At 41.5% G+C, this 25,124-nt stretch overlaps 1 protein-coding gene across 3 annotated transcripts in view; it reads left to right on the top strand.

The window, feature by feature from the left end:
• The window catches only part of farp2 (FERM, RhoGEF and pleckstrin domain protein 2), a 208,108-nt gene that overhangs the window by 101,813 nt on the left and 81,171 nt on the right, over nt 1–25,124 (top strand). For 2 of the 3 annotated variants that reach the window (XM_068041747.1, XM_068041746.1), the window contains exons 11-13: nt 4,062–4,130; nt 12,606–12,663; nt 13,419–13,662. In XM_068041747.1, the coding sequence (XP_067897848.1) occupies nt 4,062–4,130; nt 12,606–12,663; nt 13,419–13,662 (371 nt within the window). Of the gene's footprint in view, nt 1–4,061; nt 4,131–12,605; nt 12,664–13,418; nt 13,804–25,124 lie in introns of all 3 variants that reach the window. The other variant, XM_068041748.1, reaches the window with a different exon arrangement.

Below are 25,124 nucleotides of genomic sequence, written 5' to 3'. Positions count from 1 at the left end.
TATGCAAATTCAGGAGAAGGGCAGCTGGTACATGGAAATACTATCAATTTCAAGTTTCCCTCCAAGTCTCACGGCATCCTGACTTAGATGTATATCACCTTTCCTTCACGGTCGCTGGGTCAAAGTCCTGGAACTCCTGACCCATTATCAATACATGGCAGATGCAGTATAATGTGGATAAATGTGAGGTTATCCACTTTGGTGGCAAAAACAGAAAGGCAGATTATTATCTGAACGATGATAAATTGGGAAAGGGGGAGGTGCAGCGAGACCTAGGTGTCCTTGTGCACCAGTCGCTAAAAGTAAGCATGCAGGTGCAGCAGGCAGTTAAGAAGGCAAATGGTATGTTGGCCTTCATAGCGAGAGGATTTGAGTACAGGTGTAAGGATGTCTTGCTGCAATTATACAAGGCCTTGGTGAGACCACACCTGGAATATTGTGTGCAGTTTTGGTCTCCTTATCTGAGGAAGGATGTTCTTGTTATGGAGGGAGTGCAGCGAAGGTTCATCAGACTGATTCCTGGGATGGCAGGACTGACATATGAGGAGAGATTGGGTCCATTAGACTTGTATTCGCTAGAGTTTAGAAGAATGAGAGGGGATCTCATAGTAACCTACAAAATTCTAACAGGACTGGACAGACTAGATGCAGGAAGGATGTTCCCGATGGCGGGGGAGTCCAGGACCAGGGGTCACAGTCTAAGGATAAGGGGTAAGCCATTTAGGACTGAGCTGAGGAGGGATTTCTTCACCCAGAGAGTGGTGAACCTGTGGAATTCTCTACCACGGAAAGCAGTTGAGGCCAAATCATTAAATATATTCAAGAAAGAGTTAGTTCTTAGGGCTAATGGGATCAAGGGATACGAGGAGAAAGCAGGAACAGGTTACTGAGTTTTGATGACCAGCCATGATCGTGTTGAATGGCAGAGCAGGCTCGAAGGGCCGACTGGCCTGCTCCTCCTATTTTTCTATGTTTCTACATTTCTATATAATTCTTTCATAGAGAGGAGCTGGAGGTGGAAATAAGAGTGGGAATTTAACCAGTAGGTCTTTAAATATATTTGATTATTTAAATGTTCCCAATTATTCTGGATTGAAAATAATTTCTGATCAGATTTACTGGTTTTCACCCCAACTCTTAAAGCAATGCTTAATCTAGCTTTAGGAAATGTGCAAGTAGAGGTAGTCACATTTAAAATGAGACCTAATGGGATCAAGGAATACAGGGAGAAAGCGGGAACGGGGTACTGAGTTTGGATGATCAACCATGATCGTATTGAATGGCCTACTCCTCCTATTTTTCTATGTACCTTCACTACACAGAGTGTAGTAGTTCACGAAGAAAGCTCACTACCACATTCTCACTGGTCTGTTCGCCTTGCTAGCAATGCTCACATCTCAAGAATGCATTAAAACGATTGTTTACAGCTGAAGCTATTCTACTCAGAAAAATACTTTGTGACCCTTTAATCCAGTAGGGGATGAACAGAATCAGAAAGAAACAGACATTTGGACTGAGTTTCAGATAGGATCAAGGTAGCTAGTGCCTCTCATCATAATAATGAACTTGTGTTGAGCAGACCCTGAACAATTTCTGGGTCAAATAGCAGTTTTACTGTTGGGCGCTTTGTATTAAACCAGAGGTTCCCAAATTGGAGAGGGGTGGTGTTGGGGCGAGGGGTGCCTATTGGTATGATGGGGTCTGGCTGAGATTAAAATACACTTGCATTTCCTCCAGCAACATGTCCCTGGTCCAGGTTGATTCCCACACCTTTGTCCCTTCTGCATCTTTGGGCCGGGTTGAATTCAGAGCTGCAATTTTCTGCTCTAATTTTGCAGTGTCTTATTTTTTCAGGACATTCTGCCACCATTTTTTGTGTTGAAAGGAAGGTTTGTTAAAGTGTTTAGGTATGATTAAGGACGGTTCCAAGTGCAGTTTCCTACAGTGTGCATCTCTCCGCAAGGGCACATGGCTGTTTAATTTTTCCCATGTAATGCCATATGGTTAAGTAGCTGTTCAGTAAATGAACTCAATGACATTGCATTGACACCTTGGGGCTTTAGCTTTAAAAACGAGCATATAAGAAGTATGTACTGAACACACGTCAGTATGGACAGGCATGACCAGTGTCGCACGAGTATTTGTTTTTGTGCCTCGCTATTCTATACATATATGTTGTGATTATAAAGTAAGTGTTTCTAGTGGTTTAAATTCTTTCTTTATGATAACCTAATCACTGCAATTGCTGCAAATGTAAAAATTGTTTTTGAACATTTTTATCTTGCTATTTTATGCATCATCCGGATAGTAATTTGATTGAAAGGGAGGGGCAAACAATTAAAAATTGCTTGCCCATTCATTAGAGTAGAGCTGTGACCACCAATTATTTTGACCAGATTACAGTATTTACTGAATGTTCACAATGTTAAATCACCCCTGGCCTGTGCAATTTCTTTGTTAAATGAGGATTGAGTTCATTTATTCGTAACATGCTCAAACTGTCCTGTACTAGTGCCAGTTCATTCTCATTAACATTACTTTTCAACTAATAAAATGCTCTTCCTTAGAACAGTGTCTGCCTATAATTAACAAGTTGTGTACCCTGTACGTAAGGACTACAGCATCAAATTCATTAATGAAAACGGGACGGGGAACAGTGGATGGTGCAGTGGGTTACACACTGTCCTCTCGCCTCTGGTACCTGCCAGACTGATGGCTGGGTGTAAGGCTATAAATGAAAAATAAATGTAGCTAGACTCGGTTCAGTTCCTAGTTGACATTGGCCTAACATAAAACAACTGGCGCTCAAATGGCAATTTCCTTTGGACAGACTACAGAAAGATACTGTTCTGCAGTTTGAATTATAGAGTGGCTTTGCTATACTTCACCTGGGACAGTGTTATCCTGACACTGAAGCAGAAAGTGCTACCAAATCACATCGGCAAAAACTTTAAAAATTGAATTTATTAATCAAAACACAAAGTGCTGAAAATACTCCACAAGTCAGTGGAGAGAGAAACAGAATTAATGTTTCAGTTCAATGACCTTCTGTCTGAATAGCCCTACAATTTTTTTCTGTTTGGGTATTTATCCAATTCCCTTTTGGAAGTTAGTATTGAATCTGTTGCCAACACCCTTTCAGGGTGTGCATACCAAATGATTATAACTAATTGTGTAAAAATAAATTCTCCTTTCCACCCAGTTTCCCCCCCCCCCCCCCCACCTCACTTTATTGCCAATTATCTTAAATCTGTGCTCTCTGGTTCCTGACACTCCTGATTTCTCCATATCTACTCCAGCAAAAACTCATAATTTTGAACACCTCTATTAAATAATGTTTTTTTTTAAAGGATGGGGCAGGGTAGATGGAAACAGAATATTTCCACTTGTTGAAGGTCTGGAATGAGGGACCTTGAATCCAAAAGATTTGGAACAGAGAAGGAGGAACCTCTTCAGAGTTGTGAAGCTGTGGAATTCACTTCTGGGTTGGTCTTTAAGGCAGAAACTGTCAGCATTCAAGATTAGATTGAAGAGATGGATGATGGAAAAGGGATGAAAGGATATGGGAATGGGGCGGTAATTAGATCTGCTTGCTTGCATGGAAGGTAAAAGCTGACATAGACTGATTAGCCCTTTTCTGTGTTGTACTTCTACTATTGTCATGATCATTGTTCCTACTGTAATGATCATTGCTATTACTGAACACACATAGTCATTGATCCAATTGAATCAAAAAATGGGAAAGCTAAACACTGAATAATGAATGCAATGTCTAAACATGAGAAGGAAGTTTCACAAGAAATTTTATTTTCTTAATGCACAATTAATATTTTATATGTGGAAATAAACAGTGCAGAACGTGGCCTCCTATGCTTTCAGCAGTGCCGCTGAGATCAGGGATTTGTCATACACGGATTCTGCAGTCACACCCTAGTTATTCATGGCAAAGTGTTTTAGACCATCTGTGTCCTGACCCATGGTAGCATATGAAGCTGAATTCTAGTGGTAAAGTGAATCGAGTTGAAAGTGTCGTGGTTAATCTCCTACATTTTCTTCTATAGTGGGAGGACACAGAAACAGCTTGTCGACTACATGCGAGAGAGTGTGCTTAAGACAACTCCTTATCAGAGGTATTTTGTGTTTATGTTTGGAAGGTTGCATCAATTTGTTGCTAGTCTGTCTCCCTTTTAGTCTCAAAGACTATGATTCTGTTGAAGCTGAGTTCTGCTGTATGTAAAAAAAATTGGTTAATGTTTTTCAGCAATGTCTACATTTTGCCTAGATGGTTGTATTTGGATTGATACTGGGGCTGATATTAGAACAGAGCCTTTTACAGATCATACAACAGAAGCTGTCCCAGTTCCTACTTGCTAAAACGAATGCCCCTCCCTGCATCACACTCTCACCTCATTACCTCTAAACCAGTAATTCTGTGTTGAAGTAGGGATCACACCACTTGTAGATGCCTACCGTTTTCCTGGTATTCCCACTGCTTAGTTCATCTCCAATCTCATTACACTGAACCTTTTCACTTAACATTTGTTGCTTCTCAGCCCAGTTTTCTAATCTTTCTCAAACAAAAGCATAACACTGCAGATGCTGGAAATTCGAAATAAAAACAGAAAATGCTGGAAATACTCAGCAGGTCTGACAGCATCTGTCGAGAGAGAAACAGAGTTAATGTTTCAGGTCAATGACCCTTGATCAGAACATCGATCTGAATTGTTAACTTTTTTTTTCTCCACAGATCAGTCAGACCTGCTATTTCCAGCATTTTCTGTTTTTATTTCCAATTTTTGATTGCCTTTTTATTTTGGTCATGTGTTCCCTGATGGTGATCCTCCTGATCCAGATTGCTGTTGTCATTGAATTTAGAGAACTTTGTTTCTCCTCCACTTGCAAGTAATTTATGTTCATTATAAACAGAACTAGTCCAATCACTTGCATCTCCTTTACAACAGTAACATTCGCGCCACACAAATGCCACGCAATGACCATCTCAATAAGAGAGAATCTAACCATCTCCCCTCGATGTTCAATGGCATTACCATTACTGAATCCCCCACTATCAACATCCTGGGGGTTACCATTGACCAGAAACTGAACTGGGCCGGCCACATAAATGCCGTGACTACAAGAACAGGTCAGAGGCTAGGAATTTTGTGGCGCGCAACTCACCACCTGTCTCCCCAATGCTTGTCTACCATCCACAAGGCACAAGTCAGGAGTGTGATGGAATGCTCTCCACTTGCCTGGTTGGGTGCAGCTCCAACAACACTCAAGAAGCTCAACACCATCCAGGACAAAGCAGCCCGCTTGATTGGCACCCCATCCACCACCTTCAATATTCATTCCCTTCACCACTGACTCACAGTGGCTGCAGTGTGTACCGTCTAAAAGATGCACTGCAGCAACTCACCAAGCCTCCTTGGATAGCACCTTCCAAACTCGTGATCCCGCCACCCGGAACTCCCTCCCTAACAGCACTGTTGGTGTACCTACATCCCAAGGACTGCAGCAGTTCAAGAAGGCAGCTCACCACCGCCACCTCAAGGGCAATATGGGATGACAATAAATGCTGGCCTTACCAGTGATGCCCACATACCATGAAAGAATTTAAAAAACACATTTAATCCATTTTCAGAAACTCTGTTGCTCCATTTCCTTTCCTCACCACCACTCCATTCCATGCCATCCACCCTGGTGGGCCAATTTTTAAACGTGGACACTGTTAGAGGCTTTGCTCAAATCCAAATGTATAACCTTCGCTGAGCTGTGTTTTCACCAGGTCCATTTTTTTTTCCAAGGATCATAAGAACATGGAGTCTGGAATGAAGAAAGACCATTCCATCCAGATTCCATGTCTGGTTATTGTATCCACCACTGTCTCTCTCTCTCCCTCTATTTTTGCCAGCAATCCGTAGCTCCTGTTCTGGAAACTAAGCATCTCTGAGTCAACTCCCATCTCAACCATCTATGTAGCTCCTTTGTAAAGGTGTCAGTTGATGCTAAATCAACAACCTTCTCTGGGAGTTGGTCCCTGTTCACTGTCTGGTGAGTGGGGGATTTTTATTCTAGTCGCTAGACTATGCTGTAGACTTCTGAATTTTGTACTTTCAGCTCCTCGTTCAATGCTCACTTTAAGGTTAAGAAGCTTTCTTCCTTCAACATTATCTGTAACTTTCATTATTTTAAAAACTTCCATCTTTTTTCTCAAGAGTTCCAGTGAATTTGTCCAGTATGTTCTTTGTTCCTTGAAGCTATGCTGACTCTTCCACGTTTCTCCAAATATTCCATGATTGCCTCTATTATACCTGTTACGTTTCTTCCTATTGCCTCAGTATTATGGTAGTAGGGCACCTGTGCACATGTTCTTGGGTCTTTAAATATGAACTTGTACCTTCCAGTGTACCTTAATTAAATTTGAGTCTTTATTCAAGTTTGGTGAAAGGTTTAAATGACTTCCTTTCCAAAAGTACTGGAATTCCTGAAGAAGGAGTGATGGAAAATTTCCAGTTTTGAGCACACAATTACAGACATTCTTTACAACTAGTTGCACAACTGGTAATGCTAATAAAGGAGTACAGTATGCTTAAAAACTGGCAAATGGTATTTGCATTAAATAGCATGCGTCTTTTGCAGCAACAAATGTACCACAGTGAGCTCACATTTACTTTCCCATATTCCCTACCACATCCCCACAATTCTCCTACCATCTACCTACACTAGGGGCAATTTACAATGGCCAGTTTACTTATCAACCTGCAAGTCTTTGGCTTTGGGAGAAAACCGGAGCACCCGGCGGAAACCCACGCGGTCACAGGGAGAACTTGCAAACTCCGCACAGGCAGTACCCAGAACTGAACCCAGATCGCTGGAGCTGTGAGGCTGCGGTGCTAATCACTGCGGCACTGTGTTTCCCTAAATAATAGATGGGCTATCAAAGTCAGAAAATCTGAACAAGTAATCTAGGCATGAGAAACATTCAACACACGCAGTACCTCCTGCCTCTGCTAGTTCAAAAATTGGCTCTGCATGTTTCTGATAAATGTTGGTTTTAGAATTACCTGCAGTCAACCCTGAAAGGTTGCAGGGAAAGCTCTATTACAGTAACTGGTAGTCTCTGATTCCAACCCAAGCCTGTTTTACGCTGCCTTTTTTGACTATGCTGATTCTATGCAAGGATTGGGGCATTAACAGTAGAGGGCAGGTGAGGAATTTTATTTAAAATAACATAAAGTGATGGAAATACTCAACAGGTCTGGCATCATCAGTGGAGAGAGGAAGAGATGATGTTTCTGGTCGATGACCTTTCATCAGAATAGATGCAAATGTCAAGATTTCTACTATCTGTAGTATTTTGCTTTTGTATGAGGGATTTTATTTTTATTTTTTGAGACGTGGGTGACATTGGCAAGGTCACATTTATTGCCGATCCCTCGTTGCCCTGATAAGATGGTTGGCGGCCGCCTTCTTGAACTGCTATAGACCTGTGGGCGGCACAGTGGCGCAGTGGTTAGCACCGCAGCCTCACAGCTCCAGCAACCTGGGTTCAATTCTGGGTACTGCCTGTGTGGAGTTTGCAAGTTCTCCCTGTGGTCTGCGTGGGTTTTCTCCGGGTGCTCCAGTTTCCTCCCACAAGCCAAAAGACTTGCAGGTTGGTAGGTAAATTGGCCATTATAAATTGCCCCTAGTATAGGTAGGTAGTAGGGAAATATAGGGACAGGTGGGGATGTTTGGTAGGAATGTGGGATTAGTGTAGGATTAGTATAAATGGGTGGTTGATGGTCGGCATAGACTCGGTGGGCCGAAGGGCCTGTTTCAGTGCTGTATCTCTAAACTAAACTAAACTAAACCTTGTGATATTGTTTCCATGATGGTACTCGGTAGGGAATTCCGGAGCATTGATCCAGTGATAAATTCAGCACGGTGGGTGACTTAGAGGTGAGGTTGAAGGATGATCTTTTCCGTAATGAGACCAGCAAGGCACCAATTTATATTTTTTTATTTAGAAGAATAAAATTGACATTTCTTGCATTTTATGACAGGTGCTGTACAATATTCTAGCATGTGCAGGTTAAAAATCTTGGGGCTGCGGATTGTGAGGTTTGACAAACTTGTACCTCTTTTGCTGCTGCCCGAGACTGGAACTTGGAGGCGGGCGAAAACAGTGGGCTGTATTTTATGCTGTCCCCTGTGGCGAGTTTGAAAGCAGGGAGAGTATTTAATCGGGCGGGTTGGTGATGGGTGGGGACCCTGCCACCTTCCTGTCTCCACCCCAGTTAAGTTCGTGGCAGGAAAACCCATTGATAGCTTTCCGACCCCGCTGCTAGTTGAGACCCCTTAAGTGGGCAATTACTGCATAATTAAGGGCCTCATCCTGTCTCCGCCAGTATTAGCCCAGTAGTGGGCTGGACTATCGCTGTATGGGGAGCACGACAAGTAAACTTGTTTACAGGCACACCCCTACCCTTGCTGCTGCACCCCCCTCCCCTGTAATACCCACCCTGTGAAACCCCTCCCGCCATGATTCACGTTTGGCCTGGGTTCCTTGGCGATCCTAGGCATCGGGTGGGTGCCGTGCCAGCAGTAGCCACCACCTGCACAGTGGCACTGCTCAGTGAAAGAGCTGTTGGCCTCTGGTTAACAGCTCTCAGTGGGCAGAATTTCCTTAAACCTGGGAAAGGCCCGCTGCTGCCCAGTTAAGTGCCTGATTGGCATGTGATGTGGCAGGCCTTCCCGCAAAGAGGCGATTCAGGCTCTTTCTGGCTCTTCAGCTGGTGTCCGAGACCTCCGCCGCCTAAATAATGTACTGCCCAGTGTGTTCCCATGTCAGTATGAAGCAGTCCGCTCCCGTGCACCGCTAGCCCGAGCCTGCTCCCACACCCTAGAACATAAGAATAGGTGTAAGTCGTTAAGCCCCCCAGACCTTTTCCACCATTCAGTGAGATCATGGCAGATCTGTGACTTAACACTATGTACCCACCTTTACTTCAAATCCCTTGGTTTGGTTATCCTTAGTTAACAAAAATCTACAATCTCAGTTTTACAATTAACAATTGATCTAGCATCAACTGTCATGTCCGAAATAGAGTTCCAAGCGTCTACCATCTTTTGTGTGAAGAAGTTTTTCCTAATTTTACTCCTTAAAAGTCTGCTCTAATTTGTAGGCTATTTCCCCTAGTTCTGGACTCCCAACCAATGGAAATAGTTTCTATCCACCCAATTATCTTGAAAACTTTGATCAAATCAGCCCATAACATTCTAATTCTAGTGAATACAATCCTAGTTTGTGTAATCTCGCATAATTTAACCCTTGGAGTCCAGGCATCATTCTGTTAAACCTATGCTGCTGTCCCTTCAAACCCAATATATCCTTCCTAAGATATGGTGTCTAGAACTGTACATTACTCCATGTCTGGTCCAACTAGGGCTTTGTATTGCTATAGCATAACTTCTGTTCCTTTATATTCTAGTATTCTGGATATAAAGGCCAGCATTCCTTTAGCTATTTTGATTATTTTCTGTATCTGTCCATGACATTTTAATGATCTAAGTCTCTTTGGGCCTCTGCTGTTTCTAGCTTTTCACCATGTAGAAAGTGCCCTGTTCTGTCCCTTTTAGGTCCAAAGTGGATAACCTCACATCTACATAAATTTAAATCCATTTGCTGCAATTTTGCCAATTCTATTTCTTTGCAATTTTATACTTTTAGCGGTACTGCTTACAAAGCTGCCTATCTTTGTGTCATCGGCAAAGTTGGATATGTGGCTCTCTTTTCCATCATCTAAGTAGTTAATAAATATGGTGAATAGCCAAGGCTCCAAGCAGATCCTTATGGGATACCACTCGTAACATCCTACCAGCTAAAATACCTGCCCATTATCTCAACTGTCTGTCTCCCACTACTCAGCCAGTTTCCTAATCAGGTTAATAATTCGCCTTCAATTCTATGAGCTTCAATTTTGGGTAACCGTCTATTATGAGGGACTTTACCAAATGCCTTCTGGAAGTCAATATAAATAACATCCATAGACATTACCCTGTCCACTACTTCAGTTATCTCTTCAAAAAATTCATTCAGATTCATCAAGCATGACCTACCCTTTACAAATCCATGCTGACTCCCTCTGATCAGCTGAAAATGTTCAAGGTGTTCAGTCACTCTATCCTTAATTATAGACTCTAGTAATTTCCTGATATCTATGGTCTATAATTTTCTGGTTTCTTTCTCTCTCCTTTTTTAAATAGGGGAGTGATGTTCCTTTAGATTGGAAAATTGCACAGTTCCTGAATTGAGAGCACTTGGAAGATTATACTTGGGGAATCTGCACTGTTCTCACATACTTCATTTAAAATCCTGGGATAGAAACCATCTGATTCAGGAGATTTGTCACTATTTAGTGCCATTGTTTTCCTTGCGTTAATTTTGAGCCCCGTCTCTGATTCAATATTGGTTTCTTTGGAATGTCTGGTGTACCATCCTCTTCCTCTACTGTAAATACTGATGCAAAATATTTCATCAACATGCCCGCCATTTCTTTATTTTCATCTACAATACCAGTTTTCAGGGGGCCTGCATTGCTTCTGAATACCCTCTTTTCCCTAATATAATTGAAAGATCAAAATCAACACCACTTTTTTTAAACAAGGTTATTTTCATATCCCTTTCTTGTAGCTCTTACTATCTGTTTTATCAACATGTGTTCTTTGAATTTCTCCCAGTTGCCAGGATCTGACATGCCAAGTGGGGCATAAAAATCTTTCCATAGATGGCAGAACTGATAGTTGAGCAAGTGATCGTGTAAAGTTTGGTTGTGTTAATTTTTTCCTGTGTTCCAAGTATCATTTTGTCTGCAGTCGAGCAAGGGGAGCCTGCAGGAGAGCGCCAACACATTCAGGGTGTTTACCATTTACTACTTTAAGGGAGCTGCATGTCACCAGTGCAGCTGAAGGGGGATGGTGGAATACTCGTCAGTTGTATTTTCTAGCTGCTTTACAGATAATGCATTTTAAAAGATCATTAACTACTGCAGTGGGATGATACCACTGTTTGGAGTCTTCATCCTTGACTTGCAATTCTGCACATCAAAGCAATTGAGGTTATGCTCTTTTGTTTTGCTTTATGGTTTGCAGCTCCTTCTTTGTATATTATCAAACTTTATAAAATGTTTAACTTAAGATCTGTTTTCTTAAATCTGTTCTGCTTCAATTCATCTCTGTTTCTGCTTCACTGCTCACTGGAAGGTATGAAAATATTTTGACTCCCTTTGCTTTACAAATCTGGCATTCTGATTGGTGTGGTGTAGTTGGGTATGTTTCCAACTTTTTGAGATGTTACCTCGTAAATGAATGGAATGATGCTTCATTTTGAGCTTGGACGATGGGTTAATGCCCCCTCCCCCGCTAAGGCCAACACCATCACTTGAGAGAGATCCATAGTACTTTCTTCTGAGCCAGATGTCAATTGTTCTTGCCATCTTTTGCCCCTCTACCAGCCCAGAGGTAAATGGTGCCATCAACTAACTGTGACTTTAGTTGCAAATTTCCCTGAGATTGCCACTATCTGTAGGATGGCTGCCACCCATTGAAATATAGGTGTCTCCCTTCTGCCTTTGCTGTTTTCAACTTCAGTAACTGTAGCTTGGATGACAAAATATTCGGGTAGGACCAATATTGATTACTGTCTTACCTCTATAACTTTGAATTTTTCAGACTTAGTGAGCTGACACAGGGGAGATTTATATTTTGAGCGATCCAGATAGATTTGACTTTTGCTTGATCTTTCTAGTTCCTTTCTGTTAATTTGTCACCCACAGTGGTAGTGAGTAGCAGGGTCCTCTTGACACACTCTATTTTGTATCATTTTACAGTTAGAGGTTATAATTGGCTCTTCATAACAGAACATTGAGAAGCTCTCGGATAGTGTTATTCTTTCTTTTGGGCCTCCTTTAATGTGGCATTGTCTTTGAGGCGAATAAATGACCATTAATCCAAGGATTATAGGTGATGTAGGCATATGTCGAGTGCAGGTTTCATTTTTTTCTCTCTCAGATGTTGTCGGCCCTGCAGTAGTACTCGTGTTTATCTATGCAAGTAACTCCTAATCTACTTAAAGTAAGCTAGAAGCACTCTCTGTAATGTGATGGTTCGGCATAATGTCAGCTTAGAGATACCATTCTTGTTTGTTGATCCCAGAGTTGCCATTTGAAGCTGATGAAAAAAATGTTGGCCTGTGGTCGAAGATTAAATATTCAAAAATGAATGAAAACTGTGTCTGATATCCTTATTGGAAAAAGAAAACCCTCAAATGTGATTTGACTATAACCTTTAGGCAGCCATTTAGAAACAAGCTCTTAACTTTTAGTTGTTTCAGTTGAACACCTCAGTTTGAAGTTGCAACCTTTAATGAGCAATGTTGGATGCGAGTGAGTGTGAACACACTTTTCTGTGTTTGTGCTGCAGTATGTCTTTCTACCTTGACTGCGTTTTCTCCTCACATTGCACACTCAGCTCTCGCACTGTATTTGAGTGTTCAAAGACTCCAACTGTCTGGTGCAGGGTTTTCCTCCTCACGTCCTTACTGAATACTCTCTGTTCTTCAGGCGGCACAGCAGAGCACGAGTCTCAGCTCGGACTTTGAGCGCAGACGTGCCAAAACAGGTTAGTCCTGCGGCACTTTAACGTTGGGGTGTGGATGTCAGTGTTTCGTTGATGGAGTGCTTACCAAATCTGTTTCTTATTTAGTATCTGATAATCTGTATTCTATTTACCCCTTCACCCTTCTCATGGAGCTTGCCACTCAGAAGGCAGGCACTGTTGGCAGTAGACTGATATGTAACTGCTGTCCATGCTGTTCTGCATCAGCAAAGCAAGAGAATGTCCTAAATGACACACTGTATCTGGTATTTCCTCCCTATCCCTTTTAATGCATCCTTTCCATGTGACGATCCATCTGGCCTCCTGACTTGAAAACTATCAGGCAAGTTGAGGCAATGGGGTGGAGTGGAATTAATCCTGGGATTGAACCCTCAGACCTTCCAGTTTGGGAATTGTATTGTATTTGGATAACACAATGCTAACCTCATGTAGCTTTGTTACAATACATCAGCAATAATATTCTACATATCTACTGCCTAGCCATGGACGTCATTAGGTTTTCACTAATTTTGTAAAATTTTCCCTTGCCATTTATCATAACTAGGCAATATAAGGAAACCCAGTATGTGTTGGGCTGGTTAGCATAGTAAGCAAAGCGCTGAAATGAGAAGCCGAAAGAGTGTTTTCTAGTATAAATGGATGGATTTGTTAATTTGAGACCTCTTTGAAAGTGACAAAATGCTAATGCCTTGTCCATAAACTGATTGCAGTATTCAAATGTGGCTGTTGGTTTTATTTTGTTTTCTTCTCTGCACTAGAGTTTATCATTCACTGAAGGTCTAGAGGTCCCAGGCTCTCCTTCTTCAGCAGCTGTCTCCTTTCAATCCATCCAATCTGCACACAAGATTGTTGCTGACAGTCAGTCCATCCACCCTGATAGCAGCAGCATCCTCCTCGTCAGCAAGCACTCTACTCAGAGAACCCCATCAGAAGTGAAGATGAGTCCGACGTTGGAAAAGGCGTGGAAGATTTCCGATCAGCCTTCAACGATCTCCTTGCAAGGTTCTATTGCTGAAGCTGCAGGCAGCTGCAGCCGCTCCTCCTCGGGTTGTGATGAACGTAGTGGTTTAACTAGAGAAGATAGTGTTAGTGATGGGAGGCTCCCTCAGAGAAATGACAATGATGAGGATGACTATACCACAGGTATATTTATTACTGAGAATGAGTACAATGTTAGCCAGCTTCGGGGAAGGGCAATGCCAATTTTCACATTGACAAACGCTCAGTTGCAGTTCACGGAAGAATTCATTGATGATGACCCTGCTGAGATTTCCTTTTTTGCTGGTGGGTCGGAGGCATTTTCACCATGTTACCAAGGGCTAGGGAATGGTACAAAGGGCTCTACTGTTTATAGTCAACCAGAGAGTTCACCAGTAATAAGTTCCAGTTTGGGGAACCTAAGCTGTGGACACCGCCCTATTAAGTATGTCGATGATGATATGGAGCTGGGTTCAGAGGATGACCTTGAATTTGAGGGGGGGAGTGATCTCAATGGCAACGACCGACCAGTCGTCACAGCTGACTTCTTTGAGGTGAAGGCGCAAGCCAGTCGGCTGCACGGCCACTATAGCAAATCAGAGACGAGTTCTCTACTGAACAACCAGTCAGAGAGCAGCTCGTTGACCAACCTCGGGTTAAATGGCCTGTCTGAAACAGCATTGTTCAAGATGGCCAACTCAGGCAATCAATCTGGAGCCAGTTCCATGGTGAATTTCCCCACGTATTCCGTGCGCTCTGAGTCCAGCTCTGCATTTCAGTTTGGTGATATGATTGACCAGCTCGAGCAGCTGAGTTACCCTCCTACCACTACAGAAGATTCAACCAGTAGTGGGTCTGGGTCATGGGATTCAGATAGTGGTGTCCCCCTTGATGGCAATTTCTTTTACAGTAATCCATTTGCACAAGTCACAGCCAATAATTTCACATTCAGTTTCAAGGGTGAGGTAAATGGCTGTGTACATGGAGAGGGAGAGGAAAGGGGCAGTCTAAATTAAACTTTGTCTTTACCCTGGTGTACGTTGGTGATTTGCAGGGCAATAATTTTTGTGCATTAGTGTTTCAGAACCAAACACTAATTACACTTTAGTGACCACTTTACTGTTGATTTGATTCCTTGGTTTGATGACCATGTAAAATCAAGAAAATATCATGCATTACATATACTGACAGGCTCTGTCAAAAAGGCAGTGTTTAAATATAAGCATTCTCAGTGTACTTTATAGTTCTTACCTCATTTTGATTGTGGTAAGTTTTGGGCTGTTGGCCTAACCTTTGACCAAAATCTATCTAGAAATGTTTTGTAAGGTTTTAGCAACCAGCCCAGTGGTTTGTCCAATGCTGTTGTAAAGTTGAGACCTAACACTATGAACTGATGCATTTAAAAAAAATCTAGTCCTGTATATATAAATATATTTTTTTAAAGTTGCCAACCAACATGGGTGCTAGCTGCACAGCTTTCTTTGTTAAAGCACAAGACACTCGTAGCCATAAAACTTTTATAGTGAAATTGTCTCCGTCTGGATGTATTGTGATGGTGAAACTCATGAGACACAAAGAACTTTACAGACAGCATTGATGGACTGTTGGATAGAGTTCTTTGAAATCAAAGTACCAAACTAAAATCAGAATCTAAAAAACACTGTCTTAATTGTGGAATAGCACAACTGACACGGACTTATGGTCACGATGATATACTTTGGTCCAATCTATGTCCGTCTGTGGGGCATTCATACAAGTCTAGAACCATTTATGGGTTGTCTTAAGTATCGGGCACAAGTAAGGTGGGAACACTAATATTTAGAAAACCTCCGATTGTGGAAAGAAAGTAAATTTAAGCATTTTACAATATGTGGAGGGACACTATGTGCTGTTAGCTCTTTCCCATCTCTTCTGTCACGACTGCCTGTATAACATCAGGTTGGAGATGAGCTAAAACTTCTTTCAGTTAACCATTGGGTTGAGGGAAGCAATTTTTTTGCACCCCCCCATTCATCCATCTCAAAATAAATTCTGTTTTGCTGCTAACTTAGTTCCCATTCCTGGCCACTTGCCATTGTGAAACACACCAATCTGAGCTGGAAGCCCAACATTCTATCCATCACTAAGACTGTTTACTTACACCTCCGCAGTTCGGCTCCACCTCATCTCTGATGCCAGAAGCCTTATCTTTGCTTTTTTTCACCTCTAGACTCTTTATCCAATGTCCCTCCTGTCTACCTCCCATCATCTACACTCTATAAACAACTTGTTCAAAATTCATCTACCCATATATGACCTGCCGTGTTGGTCCTGCCAGCCATTCACCTTTGCTCCCTAACAAATGTAGTTAAAAATACTCGTCCACAGCCTCTCTCCATCTTAACTCTGAACTCTCTCCGACATACATGTCCCTAAATCTTCTGATCCTCTTGATTCTGGTCTTTTGGACATCCATTCCTCTTCCTTCATCCCACCATTGGTGGTAGGTCTTTCAGCTTCTCTGCCCTACTCTCTGCATTTCTGTCCCTAAATCCCTCTGCCTCTCCCTCTCTCTGCTTTTAAAACCTACTCAAAACTTATCTCTTTGATTAAGCTTTTGGCCACCTCTTTAAGTCTCCCTACATGGCCCAGTGTGGATTCCTTTCTTTCTTTTATTCATATTTGCCCCATCTCCTGTGAAGCACCTTGGGATGTTTTCTACATTAAGAGTACTTGTATAAATGCAAGTCTTATTTTTTCTACTGTTGTCATAATATATACCAAAATAATATTCCTAAGAAGTGTGATCTCCAGCTGAAAGCTGCTGCACTAGACTCTGCAATCGAGTACTAAAGCTTGAGATACTTGCATCTGTAGGCAACTCCATAAATAATTCTAACCACCAAATCATTTTGATTTTAACCATAATTATTTTGAAGAAAATTGACAGGGAGACAGTGGTGAAAGAAGATTAGGAAGTGTAGGGGTTGTTTACCAGTGAAGACAATTATGCTATGTGAAGAGTTGGCAATTAGGACCAATACTTGAACCTCTTTCTCATTAAATTTTTGTCAAGGGTTGCAATCCCAACCAATATGTGTTTTGAGGATCTTCCTCAGGAATACTACAATGGGAAGTGATGGGATAGAACTCGTAGAATGATGGAAGCTTGCAGCACAGAAGGAAGCCGTTCGGCCCATTGTGGTTGTGCACCTGAGATTTCCCCCGCACAATGGACTCCTGATTTCAATCGCAGTACCTATGGTAGTTGCTAAGTGGAAAGCTGTAGAGATGATAGGTTTTTAAGAAGTAAGCTTCAGTTGATTTGTGAAACCTATCACTACCTTGCCACCATTTTCTGTGGAGGAAGAAAAAGAGAAGGAATGCTGCTGAAATCCAGCTCTATTCACATCATATAGCTATGCAGGCCCCAAAGGAACATGGTGTAGGCAAGATTGGCTACGAAAGATCACTGGCCCATATTGAGTTCCATAGACTTGAGCCAAATGTTTCCTGATCACAATTGTTCTGGTACCATAACAACAGTCAAAGATGAGGAAAGGCTGTTCAGCCCATTGAACTTGGACTCTCTAGTGATGTAACTCTTGTTCTGATATCTAATGGTATTGAAAGGTCAGAATGTCTTTTGTCTCTGCTACCTTACCTGCTGAATTATTCCAAACAGTTGTCATTCTTTGGATAACGTAGTTCTGCCCATAGCTTTAAAATTTACTTCTTGCTCATTTAAATTGGTTTCCTGACATTCCTACTTCTGATTTTCTTTCAAATTATTTTTGGAATTTATCATTTAATATCACGTACACTTCTATGAGATCTGTTGTCAGCTACATCTCTAAACTGTAAAGTTTAGGCTTCTGCCATCAGTTTGCTTAGCTCATCCTGCTACACTTGGGATTAATCCTGTTGTTTTTCTCCATACCCTGTACACTTTTTGCATGTACTTTTAATAGCTTAGTGGCTTAAATAGTACTGCAGATGCTTCCTTGTTAGGTTTTATTCCTTGGGAAAAGCTCAATTGTGAAGCACTTTAATCATAAACTGACAAGAATGCTGTGATTCTGCAGTATGCTATGCAACTTTAAGGAATATATTAATTACCTTTAAATCGTAGTCAACCATTTATCAATCACCAAAGCCATAAAATCAATAATGCTAAATTGGGGCAAAGTACTTGTTGGGTGATCTTACTAATGATCACTGCCAGTACCAGTGAAACACCAACTAATAGTCCTCACTGGGAACCCATGCCAATGTACAGAGTACTGATGGGCAGGAGGAGACGAACCACTGGCAGTTTGCTCAGTAGCTAAGTACCAAAATTAGGCTGTGGCATAGACTTAGAATTGGTGTGCAAAACACTGGTAAATGTATTTAATGCGTGGATGTGATGTGTTGGTTGGGTCTGTTGATATATGGAGGGAAGGGGGTTAAGCAGTTTGATAGAATAGTGAAGGCTGTGCTTCAATCTGCAGGAATACATCAGTTAGAGTGAAGGATTTTGGTGAACTTGGGATAAGGTGTCTTTACAAACAATTCTGTTCATTTGGAAATGTACCTATCAGCCCAAAATATTCCTGCAAAGATATATTCTAGAAATGTACCTTAAACTAATATCTAGTCGAGATTGAGAATAAGGGAGAGTGTTTCTCTTTTATGGACCGGAAGTACCTGTCAGCCATGATCTAGTTCAATGGCAGAAGAGGCTCGAGGGACTGAGTGGCCTGCTCCTGTTGTTATGTTTTCCATTTGTCCTTTTCTTTTGTCTTCCAGCTTAGTGTGTTTGTTTTAATTTTTTTTGGGTGTGAGGAGAGATTCGGTTTACTCATTCTAGTCAAACAAGTTGATGAATGATGGGGATAAGTTGGAAGAGTCTGCTGAAAATTGACACCCAGCTTTTTAGTACTGCTGTGCTCCTGTTGTGCTTGTGTCATAGGAGTTCTTTTAATGGGTGGATCTTCTGTAAAGGAGGGTACTGAGGGTTATTGCAATGGCCACTGACTGGAATACTGCCTGGTGACAGCCAGCGTGTGATTGTAGAACCGCCCCTTTTCCCCCCCTTCTCTCCTCCTGCTCCCCATCTCTGCTGACCAAGCCCCTCCCCTCCCAAAATGCCAAATCCTGTGCCTTCACTTCCCAAATTCAAGACTCTGAAAGCTCCTCAGGGACATGTTTCTTGGCTGTGGTTTGCAGTGTAGCTGTGTTTGATTTTTAATCGATAAACCAACCTGCCTCTTGCTGTGTGGGTATTCCTCAAAGTGCCTTGTAACTAATAGATAGTAGGACCCGCACAGTGCATGTGCAAGGTGTGGTGGCGAGTTATGTATTAAATGCTCCTTATTTGTTTTTGTATTTGTGATTTTAACTAAATTTCCTTACACAATTGCTAACCCAAGGCCCAAAATGCCAAATACTGAATAGATATATTGAAATAATGTATGTAATATTTTCATGTTTTATTTTTTAAGTCGTGCCCTAAATCAAGATGGTATCTCATTCTCATTATTGTCATTGGGGTGGGTAAATGGAAAAAGTAATTCTATTATTGAGCTTGTTTTTACCTTATCACTTTAATTATGGCTAATGCTTGATATTTGATGCAGGGCTTGCATTCAACTTTACTCCCCCACCTTACAGGTGCCAGTATTTTGCTAATACCTGTCATTCACCAGCTTGAACTCCAGTGATTAATGCTGCTTTGGATATCATTCCATTGACTAAAACAGTGACAAATGTCTTAACTGAAAGATATAAATTGTAAAGAGCTTTGGGAATGGATATTGCAGCATCTGAAGATCGGTATACAGAAAGAATGGCTAAATGGTACTGTCCAGCGTGGCATTCAGGAGGTTGACTTTGTAGTGGTGGCTGGTAGAATTGAAAGCTGCTTGTGCTCAGCTGGTGTAGTAATGTTAATTCAAGCCCTGTGTTCAGTGGCTGGCCATGTTCACGCCACATTTGGTGCCTGATCTGTATAAAAGCCACTGACTGATGAAGTTACTGTATGAATTGTTGCTAATTGGGCGCTGTGGGCTGGAGATACTAAGGAAATTTGATCTTAAATAAAAAAAATTACTGACATTTGCATTTTTTTATAAAAATAGGCCTGTTCATTTAATTTGTTTATAACGAACTAAAAATTGTACACCGTGTTGAAGTTCTGTATAGTGGAGAAAGAGCAGGATAGCTGATATTGCCTCGCCAGTTGAGGTGGTGGGGAGGATAGATCAAAGAGAATGGGGTTAACTCAGTGCCTTGTGCAAGGACAAGGCTGACTGAAACTTGTCTGGAGAGAGGGAGGAATCAAAGAGAGGGAAGAGTAGAAGAGTTTTGCCTGAGGGGGGGGGTGGGGGGGTGGGAAACGGTATGAGGAATGATGGGATTGACTCCAGGGTGTTTTGTAAAAGGAAGAAGGTGCTAACCGGCACAATTCTTGGTCTCCTGAAATGTTCCCTGTTTAATAACGGACACAACTGAAAAGGATTATCCCCTTGAGCTCCTGATTGGTAACCCTTGCCTTTCGCCATGTTGCAGTGTGATATTTTCATCAATGTGGTCACCCAGTGTCTAGCTTTGGAGTCTTTAACAAACACTTTGAGTGTTGCTCTGTTTGTGTTCTGTACCATCGCTAGTATTGGACATGGGACTCATGTCACTGGTACTTTTGGTGATATTGTGTTTGGGACCTGGTATTGGAGGCAATGTGGTTGGGGTCTTTAGCAAATGATTAAATGCTTTCAGTCAAGAAGTTGATCTAAGGAAGTGCCGTAAGTGCAAGAGTATTTGGAGCTGAGGAGAGCAGATGGAGAGGGATTTGATCAGTAATTGTAACTCTGGTTAATCAATTATATCATTAATAGAAAGTAGAGCACCTTCTTCAACTGAGTAAAATGGCTGCCAGCTGTCGATGACTTTTCTTATGCTGCACCAAAAAATGGCTCCATTGGCCATAAAGAACATTGCTTCAGGATGACTTAGACCTGATCTTGTGTTGCTGTGGATCCGACACCGAGTGCTCTCAATTTATGATTTTCTTGCCTTACTGGTGAGAATATTGGTCACTGGTGTCGAAAGAATTGCAGCAGGTTTGCAAAATAATATTTGTGAAAGTGCTCAGAATCTATTGAACAATAACTGGTTGTGTGTGGGCGCATCACAGATTGATGCAATGAGGGGTGTTGGTAATTTGTGTAATTTTATATGAAAACAATAAACAAGACATAAATAACAGTTTGCGGCTTTACTGATTTTTTTTTTAATACATATAATCTACTTTGCCATTTGTCTTTCCCCTTTCTGAGCTTAGGTTTGTATTCTTCGTTCCTACTGTATTTAGATGGGAATGAGAATTCTAATCCACAATTAAAAGGGCTAGTGGCCGGAGGAATTTTTTTAAAGTTTCTGTAGGAATGTTGCAGTTTCCCACATATCTGTCATTGCAGCAAGGTTTATGTCATAAATCCTTCTTAATGTGTGCCTGAACTATCATTTTTAGAAGCTCCCATGCCACATGTTTTGGAGTAACTTTCAGTGGGTCCCTGAAGCCACTGTCCTGATTTGTAAAATGGTTCCACAAGTACAGTTTTAAAACCTGATTCCTTCCACATCTCAGCTATGGAGTCTCTTGTCTTGTTACCGTTCTCTGTTCTTGTACAGCAGTTACTAGTTTTTAATGTTTAAAGTGATTGATATGAACGAATTGGGTGTTGGCACAGGATGACGGGTTATTTATGCAAAACTTCACCTGGTATTGAGGTGGGGGATACTCATTAAATGCAGCTTAGAGGCAATGCCCTTCTGTTCTCTGTTTGACATGTTTGCAGCAAACTGAGAACGGTGATATTTTAGGATTGAACAATAGCACAAATCCAAGTTTGCAATAACAGAGAATCTCAGTTGCGCTTCCAAATTTAACTACTTGAATTGGCATTTTTTTTTTAGCTGGATGATGTTACACTTGAGACACTATTTGCTTTTCTTTTAAAGCTAAATGCGTAGATGAAGTTTAAAGAACAGCCTGGATATAACGTGTTGGAAAACTGCTAGACCAGTACTGAGGTTATTGGAGGTGACGCCCTTCTGATCACTTGTTAAATCAAGACCATGTATGCCTATTTCAGTGATTCAGGTGGATGCTAAAGATTCATGGCACCATTTGAAGAAGGGAGTTTCTGGCTCACTAGCTAACATTTGTCCCTCAACAGAAGGCGCCAAAAAGCACTAACTGCTCATTCACCCTTGTGCTGTTTGTGGGGTCTTGCTGTATGCAAAATGACTGCGATGTTTGCCTATGTAACAGCCACTGCACTTCAGAATAACTTAAGCATATTGAGATGTTTATGGGGCATATAATGAACTATATAAGTGCAAGTCTTTCTGCAATATTGTATAATAAGGCTTGAGCAGAATCAGTGTGATTAGTAATGAACAGTACTTAAATTGTAAACACTAGACAGTCACCTGATCGAGGATCTCTGAATAGTCTAACGTTATTGGAGACATGAACAACTTTTTAATTAATACCTTACAATCTTGCTGCTCTTCCAAGCAGGTCGATGAAAGGAAAGCATAACATATACATCACAAACTCGGAGGGTTCTATCACTGCTGATTCAGGGGCTTCATGATTCTCTTCTAGTGGCTGGTTTTATTGTGGACTTTATGCAGAATCTTCAATTTGCCATGACTGAGGAGGATGGTAATGTTTGGGAGTTCTTTTGGTGTTATTCCCCGACCAACCTCAGATTTTGTTGTAGTGTTAGGGAGGTAATTGCTGGTCAGGGAGTTTCTTGGTAAGTATGTGTGATAGTGACTGGCTGGAAAGGAGTATCAGAGCTCTCCATCCCAAAGTAGGAGTGGGATGGGGTGCAGAGAGTGAAGGGGACTATGCATAATGACCAAGTCTGTTGCAAAGATTGTGTTGCAAGAATATTTATGCCTCTTTATACATACTTCACTATATTATGTGCCTTGAATAGTCAGTTCTCTTGTGTTTCCTCCCTGCCCCCACCCAAAATGTTCTGTTGTGACAAATTGTATAAAGATGAAACTAGTTCAAGACCATATGTTCGGAAGGCAGGTAATGAGTTGATCTCTGCAACCAGCTCCCTGTGACAGCTCTAAGCTCCAGATGGGATGTGGTAGGGGATAGAGAGGAATATGAGAACTAAGAGCAGGAATAGGCTATACTAACACTCAAGTCAGCTCCACAATTCAATAAAATTGTGACTGACCTTTGATTTCAACTCCACTTGCCTATCTGATCCCTATATCCCTTGATTCTCTTTGGAAAGGAGGGCTGAAGCTGCTGTGTGATGGTTCAGAGTTAGTTTTTGTTTGCTGTGTTACCTGGCTGAAATGCCTTCCAGTGGCGATTGAACTTGCAATGTCATCTTTGATTGTCATGTGGACGCACGTTCACTGTTCTTTTAGCAACATTGACCTATGTATGTGGACAAAGAGGAAATCTGTGATTCATAAAGCTTCCGTCTCTATACACATCTCAGCCTTTCAAACTCAGATTCTTGAAACAAAGCATCAGATAAGATTTTCTTTGATAGTCTTGGTTGAGCATTTCTAGCTGGTGAATACCGGATGCTTGAATCATGAAGTGAAGCTTTATGCTGCAGTGACCTGACACTGTGCTACAGAATGTACAATGTAGATTTTCTACTGTGATTCCACATACAGTTTCAACAGGACCATCCTGGGAATGACAGTGAGGGACTATCTCAGCTAAAAGAAGCACTGAAAGGGAGGCAGCTGTTGGATCTCCTCCCAGCTAACTTAAAGCTGCCTGGCAGAGATTTGGGATTGGGCCTTCCTCCCACAGAGAAAATATAGGATTTTTTTTAGGGTAGGAGCAAGCGGGGAAGTTTTCTTTCGAATCCTCAATTGATATTGTTGACACAGTTTTTGCAGCTTCTGCACTGATGCACACTCATTTTCTGGTTATTGGTCAATCTTTGTACAGGAACTTGTATTGCCCCTTCATCCTTTGGCCATTCCACTCCAAGGATAGTTGTTCAGTGTCTTCAGTACCAGCATTGTGTTTAGCTGTTCATGCTGTAACCTTTGGCTGCAGGTTTGAGTCCCAGGGTTTCCTATCACTGAGATCTGCAGACACCTGGATGAAGATGCTAACTTCAGTTTAGGATAAAGTGGATTTGGCATCCTGACCACGTGGTGAGGGAATGATAACTCATTTGTATAAATTAGACACACACTCACATGTATTTGTAACCCAGCTGACATTCTTGATGTCAAAAGATCTCAGAGGCATAACATACCTGTTTTTTTCTCCCCTTCATTTTGGAATATGGGGAGGATGCCAAGTGAAGAACATTCTGAGCCAGCATTTCAGTTTTTCTTCCACCATAACAATCTCCTATTTGTCCTTATTTAGCATTTAGTGTTAAACTGTCCAGTTTTAAATGTAAGGATTCTACAAGAGCAAGGCAGATTTTTTTTTTAATTCGAAACTTTTTCTAGTAACTTACTGTTCCAGGCACTTGTAAATTTAACCATGGCTCAGAGGTTGCTCAGTGGATTCAAGGTCCACTTCAGAGATTTGAGCACATAAACTAGGCTGACAGTGCAGAACTGAGAGAGTGCTGCATTGTCAGAGTTGCTGTTTTATGAATGAGATGTTAAACTGAGACCTGCTCTGCCATCTCAAATGGATGTGAAAGATCCTACGGCACTATTTGAAGATGAAGCAAGGGAATTTTCCTGATGTCCTGGCCAAGATTTATCCTTAAAACAAAAGCAGATGATCATGCCATTTATTTAATTACTGTTTGTGGGAGCTTGCTGAGCATAAATTACCTGCCACATTTCCCTACCTTACAACAGAGATTACACTTCAAAAGTACTTCATTGGCTGTGAAGCGATTTGGGATGTGAAAAGCACTGCATAAGTGCAAGCTATTTCTTTCACAAAAAATCTGCTGTTCAAAACAAATTGGCAGCTGTTCACTGCTTCCTTTGCTGTGGGCAATCTTCAGCTTTTAAGCTTTGTAGTAATCTTTAATTTCCTTCTGTCAAGTGCTAGGGAATGGCAGAAGGTCCTGGTTATTGGTCTTATATTAGCAGTCTTACAGTACTGTACAGTATCACAGTGTATAGTTTGAGGATGAGGGTGTGTGACTGTTGCACGATCTTTTCAATAAAGAATATTTTGGATGTTTTTTATGCGGGTTTGTTCTTGATCTTTTCTTGACAGTAGATCAAAAGATTCCACTGGGGCAGGAGTCAAATATACATTAGAGCAAAACTAGTAAAGTACTTCCGCTTTTGCTGTGGCTTTTTGCTTTCATCTTTGTCAATGTGAAAATGGCAATATCTTGAGGGAGAAAGGCGCAAGTGTGCAGAGTTTGAAAAGTGCTCATTAGCAGAGATTTGGTTTCTCTGTGGGCCAGGATGGGGGACGATTATGATTAGAAACTGTTGCTCCTTGTTTTTTTGTTTTTGTGAAGGGTTGGAGGGGA

This window comes from Heterodontus francisci, chromosome 11 (genome assembly GCF_036365525.1).
Source record: "Heterodontus francisci isolate sHetFra1 chromosome 11, sHetFra1.hap1, whole genome shotgun sequence".
Classification (NCBI taxonomy): domain Eukaryota; kingdom Metazoa; phylum Chordata; class Chondrichthyes; order Heterodontiformes; family Heterodontidae; genus Heterodontus; species Heterodontus francisci.
This window is presented reverse-complemented; position numbering and strand designations above follow the sequence as displayed.